This window comes from Poecilia latipinna, unplaced genomic scaffold (genome assembly GCF_001443285.1).
Source record: "Poecilia latipinna isolate Pla-1442-1.1 unplaced genomic scaffold, P_latipinna-1.0 Scaffold20, whole genome shotgun sequence".
Lineage (NCBI taxonomy): Eukaryota > Metazoa > Chordata > Actinopteri > Cyprinodontiformes > Poeciliidae > Poecilia > Poecilia latipinna.
The window spans coordinates 649,181-664,979 of record NW_015112636.1 but is presented as its reverse complement, the minus strand read 5'-3'; the positions used below and the strand labels follow the sequence as shown (position 1 = coordinate 664,979).

The 15,799-nt window shown below is 42.7% G+C and overlaps 1 protein-coding gene across 3 annotated transcripts in view; it reads right to left on the bottom strand.

The window, feature by feature from the left end:
- Nucleotides 1-9,060: 9,060 nt before the first annotated feature.
- The window catches only part of LOC106949302 (vacuole membrane protein 1-like), a 90,374-nt gene continuing 83,635 nt past the window's right edge, over nt 9,061-15,799 (bottom strand). For 2 of the 3 annotated variants that reach the window (XM_015035468.1, XM_015035462.1), the window contains exons 11-12: nt 10,595-10,697; nt 9,061-9,383 (exon numbers count right to left, since the gene is read on the bottom strand). In XM_015035468.1, the coding sequence (XP_014890954.1) occupies nt 9,240-9,383; nt 10,595-10,697 (247 nt within the window). In that variant the 3' untranslated portion in view covers nt 9,061-9,239. The remainder of the gene's footprint in view (nt 9,384-10,594; nt 10,698-15,799) is intronic. The other variant, XM_015035477.1, reaches the window with a different exon arrangement.

Below are 15,799 nucleotides of genomic sequence, written 5' to 3'. Positions count from 1 at the left end.
TTTAACATCACGTTAAAAACACAGAAACAAAATATTTGCTAAAATCAGCAAAGACATATCACCATTTGTCTTACATTTGTTGAACAAGATTTAAACTTATTCAGAGGAAAATGTCCAGTTTAGTTTCACATCTAACGGAAAAGAAAAAAGTCTCCTCCATGTTGACATCCAGGCGCTAAAATGGAATAGCAGAATCTGGTTAGATGTGCAAGGTTTGAGTTTCATCATCTGCTTTTCCCTTCCGAAAAAGAGGGTGGTCGTTTAATCTTTTCACATTTAGTTTTACTTGGACTATCCTTTCATTTGATAGGCAGGGGACGTGTTGTGCTCACCTTTAAGTAATGTTCCATCCTGCTGCTGCAAGAAAATGTAGCTTTATGACTCCTGTTAAATATCTACCTGTTTGAGGTCAGTCACAGTTATTCTGGTCCAATCAGGGATCATAATTGGTCCTATTTCAGAGTCAAATGGCCCAAACCATGAATGGGAACCCACAACCAATCAAAATAGAGTATAGAAAAAATATTTTTAAAACGGAAAAGACAATTAAGGTAACATGGACATGAAATAGTACTGCCTAAGAGTGTGGAATAGAAGATGGAGGAAATAAAATTGGAATGCTTTGGTGTGAAATGGAGGTATGACTTGGTGAAGGGGCTTATCAACTCAGAACCGCCCAAAAAAAGTTTTTAGAAACTTTTAAATTGCTACTAATTGGATTGTCATGAGAAAGAAAAAACAATTTAAGTTTTAAGGGGCAATAATATGTAATTTTCCAGGCACATAGTGCAGTTAAGTAACTTTGTTACCTTCAGTTGTTATAAAAATGCATTATTTAACTTCCTAATTTAACACCTTGATATTTGAAATAATGCCTCCGTCTCTTTAAAAACTGCTGCTCTTTCTGAAACTCCGTATAATGAACTCAGCAGATGAGCAGTTCCACCAGGCATTTGCTAATTGCAGCTGGCTAGTCTGAAGGAGCTGAGCAGGAATCGGTGCTCTGTGAGGTGGAAGCTTGGAAACTGCGGTGCTGAGGAGGAGCTTTGTCCACGAAGGCGGTGCTTGGTTCCCCACAATCGTTTTGCACAGCTGAACGGTTGCCATGGGCAATTAAAGGATTTCTCAAACATACATAAAAAAATCAAAGCAACACTCCAGGTATGTTTTTGATGTGGGAATAACACGATGTGTAGCTCAAAAAAGTTGATTTTACACAACAGTGCCCCTTAAAATCAGGCTTCCTGTTTTGCTTTTTGACCCTTCTTTGCAGATTGACGCTTGCCTTATCATTGACAATGAACACAGCGTTTCCCAAACCCGCCATAAATCAAGGTGCTTCTCACATGTTCGCTATGCAGCTACCGGCGGTTTTTCCACTTCATTCCGGCGTTGCCTAATTTTGCGTAGGAAAGCCGAGAAAGAACACACACTGCCATGGCCGGTATGCTTGTGCTGCATTCCTGAGTAATATTTTGAAGATGGCATCATGTCATGACACAGAACCCCGAGACGGTGTGCGAAGCTGTGCGTAAGCAAAACCTGAGGAGAAGCTGCTGCAGAGGTGGATTGCTGCTGTCAGATAGCACGCATTCCACGGGCTTACTCAGAGCTTCTCACGTCCAAGAGCCGTGTTATTCCTAGGCAAATATCTACAATTTCACACCCACCCTGCTCCCAGGCGTGCTGTACCTTGTCGGGCTTGCCGAGCACCAGTCAAATTCCCTCTGAGTGTTTGACACACCCGAATGACATCAACACATAAAAGGTAAGCTGGCAGTAAAACAGAAAAAAAAGAAAAGAAGTAAATGACAAAGATTTACGCAGTTTTTTTTTTCACCACTCCTCTCAGCCTTGTTGTGACATGTCGGCTTACGAGCTAAGGAGCTTCTTTTTAATGGGTTTTCTCCATCGTTTTTAATGCAGCACAGAACCTGAGGGGGGGTGTTGTAGGTGCACACACCCTTGTTGAAATGAAAGTTGTTGTTTTTTTTGCGATGTAAAAAAAAAAAGAAAAAGAAGAAGAAGGTTGTTGTACCTCTCAGGTCTTCTGGTTCTGGTTCTGCTCTGTGTCACCAGAACCAGAACCAAACACGGAGAAGCAGCATTCAGCTTCTACGCGCCTCAAAACTGCAAAACAGCTGAAACACTGAGCTCCTTTAAATCAAGGCTTAAAACTTGACTGTTTAGAGTTGCTATCGAACCACAATAAATGTAACATTGATCAACATATTTAATGTCTATTGATCATTTTAATGACGGCATGTCTGTTACTGGTTAGCACAGTTGTTGACTGTATGATGTGTTTGTGATGTTTATATGTTTTCTTGGTGTAAAGCACTTTAAATGGCGTTGTTATTGAAATGTGCTGTACAAATAAACGTGGTTGGTTGAAATCTGTTATGAGTGGAAATGTAAAGAATTAAAAAAAACTCAAACCCACATTTTGGTTAAAGCCATGGGCTGTAGAGAAGATTCAAAGAGTCAGAAGGAGCTCACAGTACAAATGAATCAGTGACGGTTTCATCAAAAAAAAAAACTAAGCTTAACAGAAAATCTGTGGTTTCGCATGAAGTCGGGGTTGTGGACAAGAGAAGTCATGAGAATCTGATGGGGAATGTTCGCTGGGCAGATGAGGCGTATATAAGTGGGATGTTGACTCCAGCTAAACACAACTGAACCAAAAGGTGCTTCAAACTAAGTGTTAGCTTCAGGCCGTGCAACCAGGTCAATACATCTTTTTAATTCTTCCTTTTCTCTGACAGATTGATTCATTTGTCAATTGAGTTGTATGGGATAACCTCCCTGCTATAAGTAGAAAGGGGGGCGGAGGGGGAAGAAAAAAGGTAGAAATGGTTTATCGTCGCCTCATTTATTTCCCCACAAAGAAAACAGACATTTTGCCTATTTTTATCTCTTGAAGTAATTATTACTGTCATGTTTCTTTAAATCTGCCCTGTGGTTCCTTGGGTTTTTTTTTTTCTTTTCCCAACGTCAGCTGCAACTGCAGTTGTTCTCAAGTTTTGAAAGACCTGCATAAAATACCCCAGCAGTGCCTCTTGGCACCAGGCATTAAAGCGTCTGCCATACTGGTTTCGTGTGGACAGGAAGAGCAGAGGGTTCTGCCAAACTATGCTGTTAAAATACCCACACATCATGGGTTATTTCTGCTCAACACGGACGGATGTGTTTTCATGTGTCCAACCAGATCCAACACACGGATCGTCATATCGCAGATATGCTTTGAATGGCAGCGTTTAGATCATTTGTAAATCTTCAGCAGGGGGCCAAAGTGGCTGCTGATATGTTCGGCAGTCAATCTATCACTGTGAGGTGGCCTTGTGATCTGATTAAAAGAAACTCTCCTCTCCCAGATGAAGTGAATCACGATGGGTATGAAGCCGCTGATAAGCCTGTTTGATCTTGCCATGCCAAAGCCACAAGAAAGGAAGCGAAGGCCTTTGGAGCCGGGTCTCCGCGCTAACCACAGTTATGATGAACGAGTGCTTACAGGCATGTGTTTAACACAGGGGAACAGATAAGTCAGGCACTTCTTAATCCCAGCGCCTCATGGTTTAAGCTGGGTGGTTTTTACTGATTTTTTCTTCTTTTTTTATTTATAAACCCGATGCCCCGTTTAAACACAAACGCGTGAAATATCCTCAGATATGAATACAGTGCATTTCAGACTCGTGCTGTTTAAAATTTGATCACAGCCGGGAAAAAAAGTCTTTGCGTTGTGTTTGTATTCAGTACCAACATATAAATTATGGATAATTCCGAAGCGAGACAAAAAAAAAAGTATTGCTTTTGGTTTTTCTACAAATAAAAATCAAAACAGTCCGCGGCCTGATTTGGTTTTCTACGGAGCCCTCCAGGGGACATGGGGATTTTTTTTTTCTTTTGCGTTCCCTCGCAATACTTTTGATCAAAAGTACGGCGGCCACCGTAAGAAAGGCTTACAGTATTCAATTATGCCGCAAGAACTGACCGGTAGATTATTGCGAGGGAACGCAAAAGAAAAAAAAATCCCCATGTCCCCTGGAGGGCTCCGTAGTTTTCAGCTACCCTGACTAGACGCGGCCTTTTAATGCTATTACAGCTGCACGTCGTTGGCGTCTCCACCAGCTTTGCATACCTGCAGATGAAAATGTTTGCTCATTCTTCAGTAAATATCTCGACCTCAGTCGGGTGGATAGAGAACATCGGGTGACACCAGCTTCCGTTCGGGTCTGGACCGGGCCACGTTCTAACGCATGGACGTGTCTCGATCTAAACCATTGCGTCATTCTATGGCTGAAGGTTCGGGTTCGTTGCTCTGCTAGAACCAGAACCACCGCTGCAGGCTCAATCATTACCCTCCCAGGATTCCACTGTTTTTTGTTGTTGTTTTTTTTTAGCTAACAAATTTAAAAACATTTTCTTCTTCTTCTCCACTCTACAGTTATGTCATGGTTTGTGTTGGCCCATCGCATCAAATTCAAACAAGAACACGCGGAGTTATGTGACTGGAACATGACAAAATGTCTAAAGGTTTGTCTTCACTGCAAAAATACAACATTTTACCACGTAGTTTTTGTCTAGTTTTTAATGCAAATAGTTTATATGATACACTTAGACGAGAAATTAACTTTCAATAACTTTTCAGTGAGATACAGGAGCATGTTTTACACAAATAACAAATTAACTAAATCTTTAATCTCATTGTACATGTGTATAGCGACAAACAATAAATTCATTCATCACAATTACGTAATGTAAAAAAGTACTAGTTTCACTGGCAGATTTTTTCACTTGTAGCACGAGATTTTCAGTTTTTTATAAGTGAAAAATCTGGAACTGATACTTTATTATTATTATTATTATTATTATGATGATTGTTAGAGAAGTACTGACAAGCTCCTATATCCTGCTAAGAAAAGTTAGCAGCAGGACATAGGATATGTGAGTTAGTTTAGATATTCGTCTTGTAGTTTGATCATTTCTGAGTGATTATTCCTCTTTTCAAACGGTGTTGTCATTACTAATTTCTGTTAATTAATGTTAACATTCTTTATTCATCCCAAAGGGGAATGATATATGGTCATAACTCTTAACATCTAAGTATCTTGAAAAAAGTTGTGATGCTGTGGGCTCAAAGGATTTCCAGTAGCAGCCAATGTTACATCAAATCTTAGGAAGCCTCTGACTCAGCGACTGTTAGAAACTCGATTTCCGGGCCGCAGAGACGATATTCCAAAGTGTCCTGGATGAAACCATCTGTTGTTGACAAGCACTGCTAATCCACCTGATTTGCCTCTGCTGCTCCTCTTTAAAAATGTTTATCTGTATAGAAAGTCAGACAGAGAGATGTTGGAGTCTAGGCTAATCCTCGCCCATCATGACTGATGTAATAATATGAACTTTCTCCTTCTCTTGCTGCACTTTTAACTCTTTACTCTGATTGATGGTCCTAAAAATCAAGACTGTGCTGGTTGGAATATATGGATAAAGAAATAAAGTGTATACAACTTATAAAATTGATACTCCAAAAGTTAAAAGCCTTCCACACATTTCAACTGCACATTAGATCATAACCAGATCAGATTACCAAATTTTAACAATTCAGTTTGAAATGAAAACAAAACCTTTTTTGATTTCTACGTCTGAATTTTTACATTTTTCACTCACTACTCACAAAAACAAAGAAGCTTTATATATATATATATATATATATATATATATATATATAAACAGACAGAAATCCACCCGGTCAGCATAATTTAATGAGACAGAGTGTGAAAGGAACTAAGTGGATAACCAAATGCAGAGTGGGCTCGTGGGTGGGTGGTGGATGAAGTCAGTGATATTTCAGCATCCCCCGGTGGTTAGTCTGCCGAGAGGGAGGAGGAGGAGGTGGGAGACAGTGATTCTGGAGGTGGGGTCATTATTGCATTATTAGAATCTCAGTCCAGCCGCCTGTTTGAACAGGTACAATCTGAAAGCTGGAGGGAGGGAAGGCTCCAAGCGGAGCCCCCAGAGGCAGGGCGAGGATGGGAGGGTGGGAACGGGTCCATCTTGCCGGTGCTCTGGGTGTGGCCGATATGGGAGCAGCGCAGATCGACCCCAGAACAGGTTCCACACATTGGACCGCAGGATACCGGATGATGCTGCGTGGTTCCTAAACAAGTCTGGTCTGAAGTCAGGCGTAGCAGCAGCATGCACCATCAAGATAAGGAAGTTTCCCTCATGCAAATGGAAATACCTGAGAATAGGCTTCCAGTTTTACACGTACAACTTCTCTAATTGTTTTATGGGTGTTTAGAAATGTGTACAGATTTTATCTAAGATTTTGTCATTTTTAAAATAGTATTTTGTGCAAGAGGTTTCGATTATTTCCTAAATTTACCCCATTGTCAGACAATAAGGAATATTTCAAAAATATTTGATTAAATCAGATTTTTTCTTGCTACATGTCAACAGAAAATAGTGCAAAATTTCACAGATTTCCTTTTTTTAAAAAAAAGTATGAAATAAATGCAGTGCTGCCATAATTCAGAACTAACAGCTAAGTTCTGGCTTGGATTCTGAAATGGAGATGATGTCAGCGCGGCAGGCGCAAATCAGTAATGTGATAACCGTTTGGACGTGAAACACTAGATGTGGAAACTGGAGTTGTGAGGGACTCACTATCCTCCCTATCCCTCTTTCTTGGCTGACATGTGAGATTCTTCAGAGGCTCCAGGGTCAGCGTGGACCCGGCAGTGTTGTCAAGACTCATCACATAAGAAACACAACACCACTCTTCTTTTCTTTCTTTTTTTTATTTCAGCTTTATTAAAGATAACACAATACACACAAGTTTAAATTATTATTTTTTTTTTTTTTACAGACATTCATCATAAACAGGAACTCACCCTGAAACATATGAACTGAGTTTCTATACAAACACATTCAGGTTAGTTGAGCCAAAAGGGGCTCCCTCTTGGAACAGGACATCCTGAAACAGGCCAAGCAAAACATTCCTTATGACAGCAAGGCATTCCAGCTTAACTCAGTGATTTTACTTTTACAACCTAAAGAAAGTTCAATTTGTTTGCTCAAAAATGGGGGGTGAGGGGGGAAGGTCAGACTAATTTCAGATTTGTATATTTACTCACTTGTGGGTAAAAAAAAATTAAATAAAATAAATCAACAGGGTTGTTCTAATAAAGTGCTACCTCGTACAAAAATGAGTATTGAGCAACAGAAGAAAGTTTTCATTGCAACAGAAGAGGGAAGTGTTAAAAAAAAAGGGGAAGGAGGAGGCCGATTGAGCACTGCGTGTACTATACCTAAGGCCGGGTGTCACAATGTGATGTTTTGCAATGAGGTGTGTACTGTCTGGATTCTCTGGAAATTTAAAAAAAAGACAGAGTCAGCTCACACACACACGCAAACACACACACAAGCATCTGCATTCTCAAACACAGTTCCTCACACAAAGCCACATAAAAACCCTCACGGACGTCAGCGTGGAGGAAATAAACAATAGAGTCACATCTCCGACGTTTCGCAAGCGGTTGGGAGAAAGGGGAAGTGACATCGCGGGGCACACACCTCTGAATGGGAACTGATGCTAACTGAAACAATGATAATACCAACGAGGACGAGGAGGAGGAGGACACAACAGGATGCTGGTCAGATGAAAGAGCCCGAAATGTCAGACAGCCTACAGACTGTTGTCGCCTTGCAATCTTAACAGCCAACACCAGTCTGATAAGCTATCTGACAGGCCGAGAGAGTGACGGACATGCCTGAAGACGTATGCATGGACACACACACAGAACAATGAATTTTAAAAAGAGAGAGAGAGAATCCTAATCCGACTTACCGTGTTGCAAGGAAAGAGGGAAAAAAAGAAAAAGAAAAAGGAGGACATGTGAATGTTCTCGACTAGAGCCGCTGCGGAGCACAGGGTTCAGTTCACCCAACAGTACCCCTCTGTTTTGAATCTACTCGAGTGATTCGTCTCCTGGCTCCGTGACTGAGGGGAGTGCAACGAGTTCATTCGAGGGTTCAGCTGAGGTAACGGCACAGACGCTTTTCACTGTGAGCTGGAGGGCTTTTTTTCTCTCTCTCTCTTCTCCTCCCTCCCTCCTTCCCGCTGCTTGTGCCTGCGCTAGCGTCCCCGCTGCTCTCAGTCCAGCGTAGCACGGAGAGAGAAAACGGCACATTTCATTGGCGATTAAAATAATGAAAAAAAGAAACAGGAAAAAGGCAGTGGGGTAATTGTCGAGCCAGCTGACGTTATCCGACAAAGAAAGAAAAGCCCGGTGTCCTCCTTTTCGAACAAAAAGCTCCAAAGGACAAGAGGAGACAAAAAAGAGAGAAGATTTCTCTTAACGGCTCTGAGCTAGCATGTCAGGTAGTAGCCTGCATGCGCTCACGAGCGGCTTTAATCCACAAAAAGACGAGGCGGCTCGCGCTAACTCGAACCGCTATCTGCGTGTGACGCACAGACACGCGCGCTCAGTTGTAGATCTGATTGAATATATGTACACACACGGCTGCATCTGGTAAAGTAGCCCCCCAGGCTGACTCATGCGCTCTCTTCCTGGAAGCAGAACAATGAGGGCAGACAAAGGGACCAGCAGGGGGTGATTCAAGACTGATTTATCGTTACTTATCTAGAAGTACTACAGCCCACACAAAAGAAGAAGTCACCTATCTCACCATGTGTAGCCTAAAATATTCACTGACATCCCCACAGCTGCGAGACGAGAAGTGGAAATGATGCAGTTCTAAAGAAAGCCTCGTTCACTACGTTTCTGATCTAATCAGCCAGAGCAGAGCAACTTACAAAGCTGAAAGAGTATTGTAACAACTAGACAGCAAACACAGTATTTAAAACAATTCTACTGTGGGGATAAACTTGGGAAGACTTAGAAATAGTTAAAAGCATGGATGCCTACATAGAGTCACGCAAATCCCAAGCAAGCACCTACCTTTGAGAGGAAAAGACACACAAATCACAAAATAGCTACCAAATTGCAAAGCCTTCATAAACTAGCGAATGGAAGTCCAAGTTTAAGATAAACATGTTGTTACAGATGCAAGAGAGAAACCAGATGGGTCGGACTTTTTTTTTTTTTTGATTGTTGCCTGGGATAATGACCAGGTATCAGCCAAAAGGGAGAGTAGATATGAAGGAAGGAGGGTTTGGAGGTTGGTGGTCCGACCGACGCAATCTTTCCCCCCCGTTTGCCCCCGACTGGTCCTCACTCCGTCTTGCTGTCCGAGGACTTGTCGTGCCGCTTGCGCTTGGCGTAGCTCTGCGCCATGGAGTTGACAATGGAGCAGACAAAGAAGCATACCATGATGACCACAACCTTCTCGAAGAGCCACGAGAGCCAGTTCTCCTCCTGCCAGGAGCCACAGAGAAAGAGAGAGAGAGGAGAAGAGCTCGGTCAGTAAAAAGGAGGGCCACCCCCTTCTTCCTCCCACCAACACCACCACACGCAGCAGCAGCAGCAGCAGCAGCAGCACCCCCCCCTCCACTCTGCTCTTCCCCTCCGCTCCTGATGCTGTAGGCTAGGTGGGGATCCAGCTCCATGTGCAGGACAGATAGAGATCAGGGGTAATAAAACACGCGGCAGCCCCCGCCGTCCTCCCTCCTGTAACGCCCCCGGTGACCCCAGCCTGCAGCCTGCCTCCACCGAGTTAAATTGCCTCGCTCCTCTCCCCCGTAACTGCTGGAGGCTCGGGTTACAAGAAAAAAGGAACATTGTTCTAGAAAATGCCTTAATCTGTCCTTGTCCAACTCAAAGTCTACCCTCTTTATTCCTTCTCCTTCCTCGTACACACTTTAAAAAAAAAAAAAAAGACGAAAAAAATCGTTCTCAATGAATCACTAAGTATACAAACGGGAGGGGGAGGGGGGTGGGGACCGAAAAGAGGGAAAACGGCTTTAAAAAAAGAAATAGGCTCCAGCTACAACTGGCTCTTTTTGTTCTAGTCAAGGTGGAGGGGGGGGAGAGTTTGATGGATTGTCACAAGGGTGAGGGTGTTGTGTGGAGGGGGGCGGCTTGGTCTACAGTTAGTGCTGGGTTCAGGCGGGGCACCGAGTGCAAGTGTGTGTGTGACACATAGGGGAGTGACTACACTCGCACACACTCTTCCCTATTGGTAAGACGGAGCATGAGTCAGCACGCCCCGTGCTACAGTAGTACAGTTCGGGTGAAGCGGGACCCCACGCTACCCCCCCACCCCCCACCGCCACCCCTCTCCTTCTTCCGTCTCCCCCCCCCACCCGCCCGCCCGAGGCGGCGCAATATCCACTCTGTCATTCTGGGACCCGAACACGCCTCTGTAATTTACTGGATCGCTAACAGGTTCAACGGAAAGCAACAAAATTTAAAGAAGTTACCTCCCTGGGTCTGTTTGCTATTTATTATTTTTTTAAATTATGACACATCTAATAACTAACAAAATAAAACAAAGTGTGTTCAAGGCTGAAAATAGGGCAGTTATGTAAATACAGAAAGCAAAGAGGTTGAGCTTTCTTTTCTCCGAACGCACGTGTGGATGAGTAGAAAGTGAGATTAGCGTTGGGGCCCGAGGCCCCTATACTTACAGCTGGGGTCCCCTCTCCGGTGACATGGTGCAGCTTGGCCTTCTGGGCCTCCAAGTACTCCCTGAAGGGCTTCTGCAGTGCCGCACCCAGCAGAGGAACAGCGCTGTTTCCACCGACAAGAGGAGGATGAGCGGGTTGGGTGGAGGTAGAGGAGAAACAGAAAGAGAGGGAAGAGGTGGAGGGGTGGGGGGCAAAGAGACAGAGAAGGGGAGGATGGTGGTGGTGGGGTGATGGAGGGGAGGCGGTGGGTGGGAGGGGGGGGCACAAATCACGTCACATCATTGTTACTCACCAGCCCAAGGGCAGCAACAAAGGGAGGCATGCCGTCCTGTCTCCGGTACTGTACAGAGCCGGCCCCGCTTCCTCTCTCCGAGGAGAGAGAAAGACGGGGGAGAGAGCAGCGAGTGCAACCCCCGTCACCGCTCATCATCCCCGCACACACACACCATAAACTCACAGATTTACAAAAAAAAAAAAAACCGGCAATAACACTCAAAAACAAACCAGAAACCTGACAAAAAAAAGGGGGTAAAAATAAAAGTTGGCCTCATGGTCCTCATGCGGCAGCTGCGGCACCAGTAGTCAGTCACATTTTCCTGCTCAGCTCGCCTCTACACACACACACACACACACACACACACACACACTCTCTCTCTCGGCTTCCTCTCCCGCTCTACGCTCTCTCTCACTCGCTCACATCGGTGAACTCGTTCACCTCCCCTGCAGTGCCTCCTCTGCCGCTGCAGCGAGGAGAAATGAATGACTTCTCAGAACTCTCACATTTATCATAGGCGGTTCCTGTAAGAACTGGTTTCAGCCAATTAATGAGGAAGTGAGTCGTACCCTTGCCGCGACGCCACTGGCTGAGACCCGCAGGGTCCGGCCCACTGGGGGAGGGCCGCTGCTGTAAGACAGCCCATATTAGGAAACCCTTTACAAAATGCAGTCATCGACTACAAGCATTCTACTTCGGCCCCCTCCCTCAACCCCACCACCCCTTTCCTTACCCTCTTACACACGCTTCAGGAAAAAAAAAAAAAATGATGTGAGAGACTGCAGAGAATGGCCTAGAATAGCGAATCAGTGGCCCATCCCTGAGTTGGAGTTAGTGATTAATCTCTAAACAAATACACACAAAGACCTCCACTAATTTTCTTTTATGGATGCAACACTTCTCCCCCCCCAGAGTTTCAGATCAACGCATTCCTCCTTTTCCACGTATGCATCTTTTTTTTTTTTTTTTTTTTATTCGCATGGGGCAGCCACCATCAAAGCTCCGAGGCACATCAAAGATTTTAGGGCAGCTCTTTGCGTGGGCAGCCGTGTCACATACGGTTGGGTTTATGGCTGATAACTTTCTCTCGAGGAGGCAAGTCATTTCCGTTCCTCCCCATCCCACACACAGACACACTCATACGTGTACACACCTCTATCTTACGGTGAGAAAAGAAACACTTTGTGTTAAATGATTGTGTTTACGACGAGGAGTTCCCTTAATGATTAACTTTATTACAGGTAGTTCACATCCGACTTGTAGAGAGGAACATGAAACAGAACTCTTTGGATTGGACTCTGGTGTATTTTATGTTAAGAACCTCATGGCACAAAAAAAAGAAGAAAAAAGAAAAAAAAAAGTTTGTTTTTTTTGGAGGGAAAAACTAGCCTTCAAATTCCCCATCCCCCCAATTTGAGCAGATTCCCAACAAACTTAAAATAAAGAATTTGGATCTGAAGAAAACCCCAATATCAGTGTGACTAGATGGAAAGTTTTAGAAAGCTCTGAAGATATACATTCACTCGGCGTGTTAAAGCACAGAGGTAAGAACAAAGAGACAAGAAGAGTTTTCAGAAATGGCGGGCGAATCATCTCCTACACGATGAGCAACACTGAGTCATGAGCCGAGCAAATCCACCAACAAAGAAGCTCAAAGCTTACAGTCTGCTGCAGAAAACACAACCACACAGTCCACGGGTCTCTGCTTTATATGTCTGGTCATTTTTCTATTTTTGGGAATATACACTTCTTTTTTCCTGACAGGGTTCGTGGACAAAGCTGGATTCAGGAATTCCTCTTGTAGGTGTGTTGAGAATTTATCTGTGAGTACATGTGCTGAACATCTTTCTGTGACAAAGGAGATCTTAATGGTCCAAGACCAAGTTATTATTCTGTTAGATGGGATTTACACACTGTTTCTTTTTGTAACCTGGAAATGGATAGAAAAAAAAAACATTGAGAAAGTACAGAGCAAAAACTGTAAACTCAGTTTTTTTTTTTTCATGTTCAGTAAATTGTTGGAAAATGTAACAGTAATTATTTTCAGGAGATTTTTTTTTTTTGAAGCGGAAGAGTAGAGTCATGTTTATTTAAAAACGTAAAACAGCAACAAAATGTCCTACATGTCAAGCAAAAACCAAATCAGTACAACTTATCAACTGATTTGAATAGAGGAAACTCTGCTTAGGTAAAAAGAGGAATAAGGAAATTCATGCAGAAAATTTCTGAAAAACTATAAATCCTCCTTTTGGAATTGAAACTGTGTTTCAATTCTGTGTCGAGTAAAATGTGATGCTTTCAGTATTCTTTTAATTTAGTGCTGTAAATGTCATGAAATTCAAAGTTGTGAAAATAAAGATCACACTCATAACGTTAAGTGTACAAGGTGGGACAAAATTGTTCTGCATGTGCCACAAAGGTGTGCCCCACTTCTGTGTCCGTCACTGACAAACTAAGTCGACTCTTTTGTGATTTTGTCAAATATATTAATAACAACACAAATAAATGATGCATGTTGGTGTTTGGTGCACATGATAATCCTTTGAGTGCTTGTGACAATATGAAATTATTGACTTTTTTTGAATCAATCAAAAAGAACAAAATAATAATAAACTAAAATAATTTGGAGTGTGTGTGTGTGTGTGTGTGTGTGTGTGTGTGTGTGTGTTAGTCTCTTCAGAAAGCTGCAGATAAGGAATGAGGAAAAGCAGAAATAATAACAGCAAGGAAAATTTAAAGAGGCTGTAAATATTTTATTGAAAAACTGTAACACTTCCCACATGTGGATCCTCTAAAACATTTAACAAGTTTAATTATTTTAACTACCCAGAAAAAAGGAAAAAAAATAAAAAATATATATATATATATATATATATATATATGTATATCTGTGTGTGTGTGTGTGTGTGTGTAAAGTCTATTTTAGATTTTACATTTTTCATGTCACAAAATCACATTGTATATTTTCTTTTGCAATTAATTTTTGTAAAAAGCCAAAAGTTGTTTGAAGAGTTGCTGCTAAAAATTAACAATAGCATTATAGTAAATAGTAAAAAGTAATTTATGTTGTTTTTCCTGCCTGAAGCTGATTTTGTGCATTAAATTATTTCACCAGAGGGATTTGAATACATGTCTTTGCAAACTGAAAGGTGACATAATGAAATAAATCAGATACTCAAACTTAATGTTTTTGTTGTTGTCTCTTTTCATACATAGATGCAAACATAGATTTTTAAAATAGTGTTAGGTTAGATTTTAATGTATTTAACCACAGAGATTTAAAGGGAACCAGAACGCACATCACTTACGATCCACTCACACCCTATTTTCTGTCTTTGCTTTCCTCTAAACACGGTAATACCGCCTCATTTTGAGAGTACAGTCAGATGAACCCTGCTCAGTTTGATCAACACTTTTTGAACATGAACTGATCTCATCCTGAGATCCAGGAGAAACCAAAGCTCTGCCACCTTCCTATAATACCACCAACACAATCCTTTCTTCAGCTTTCCCTCCCTGCGTTCACACAGCACATCTCTGCAGCTCATCCCAAAGCAACAATTATTAAACTGTTTGTCAGGCGGAATCAGTGTATTCTGTGAAATATGACAGCTCTGTCACAGAAGTAAAAAATACTGCACCACGTTTAAATCCCTGAGCACATACACCCACACACACGATTTGCATGGCTGTTAAAGCGTAAAAAAAAAACAAAAAACTCCAGCAAAAAAATAAATTGAAAAATAAAAAGGAAAAGAAGTAATCAACTGGATAAAATTGCATGGAGGAAATCACGCAACAAACACATTCATTTCTCCAGGTTTCTGATAAAAACTTGTGGTAGATTGAGTTCTGTGCAGCACACTTACAAATTAAAAAATTTAAGCTCTGCTGATATTTTCTGAAATATGTGTTCAATAATCTGGAAGGATGTGGAGGGAAAAAAAATCTCATGTGAAGTAAGTAAAGAAAGGAGGGAAAATCCCCCAGCTGTCTGCTTCCTGATTATTGTTCTGAAGGGTTAATTTGTGAGCAGCATTTCAGTCATCTCGTTTCTTTTTTTCCCCCTTTTTTTTAATGAACTATCATTTCCTGCTTCTGTTCATGGAGAATGGAGCATGTCTGGATGTCCTGTGTTCGTTCTGCGAACGCTAAATTCCAAAGGCTTCGAGTCAGAAGTGACCTTTGACATGTGAGTGTGCCACCTTTAGGATTCCCGGCTTCTTGTTCCTCATGTTCATGAAATCCTGACACACACACACACACACACACACACACACACACACAGAGGCACAGTCACAGGACGACACACGCGGGCTACGTCCCGGGCAGAGGAAGATGGAGAACAACGGCTCCCATGACAGCCAAACGCTGGCCAGGTCCAACGGGTTACGACATCATCACAACAACAGGGTTAGGCAATCACTACTGTTACCCAATGCTCCACAGGGCCATAGTTCACACCTAACATAACAGCAGCAACGCTGCGAGAAGAACACACACACACACACGCAGGGTGGTGAGGCGGTGGTACAGAAACTCTGACCTCCTCACCGTCTCTGTGCACAAAACAAAACGCTCTGAGCGTCTCTTTACAAGCCGGCTGCGGGGAGTAAACCTGCAAATCTGATCAGATGATGGGAGCCTGAGGAGCGGGTCATTCGGCTAACACGGGGGTAAAATAGTGACTCGCGTGAGAAATGTTTGCAGGTAATATCTGTCTGCGTGTTTGAGTGAGCGTGTGTTTGTTCCTCCTCCAGTCCGACCAGGCTTTTTTCCCCAATGACTTCACCGCTAAAACATGGAGCCCACTCCTGGACGGAGATCCCCCTGCCCAGGGTGTTTATCACATCCTCGCTTCAGAGTCATCTGTGTCAGCCAACACACACACACACACACACACACACACACACACACGCACACACACACAC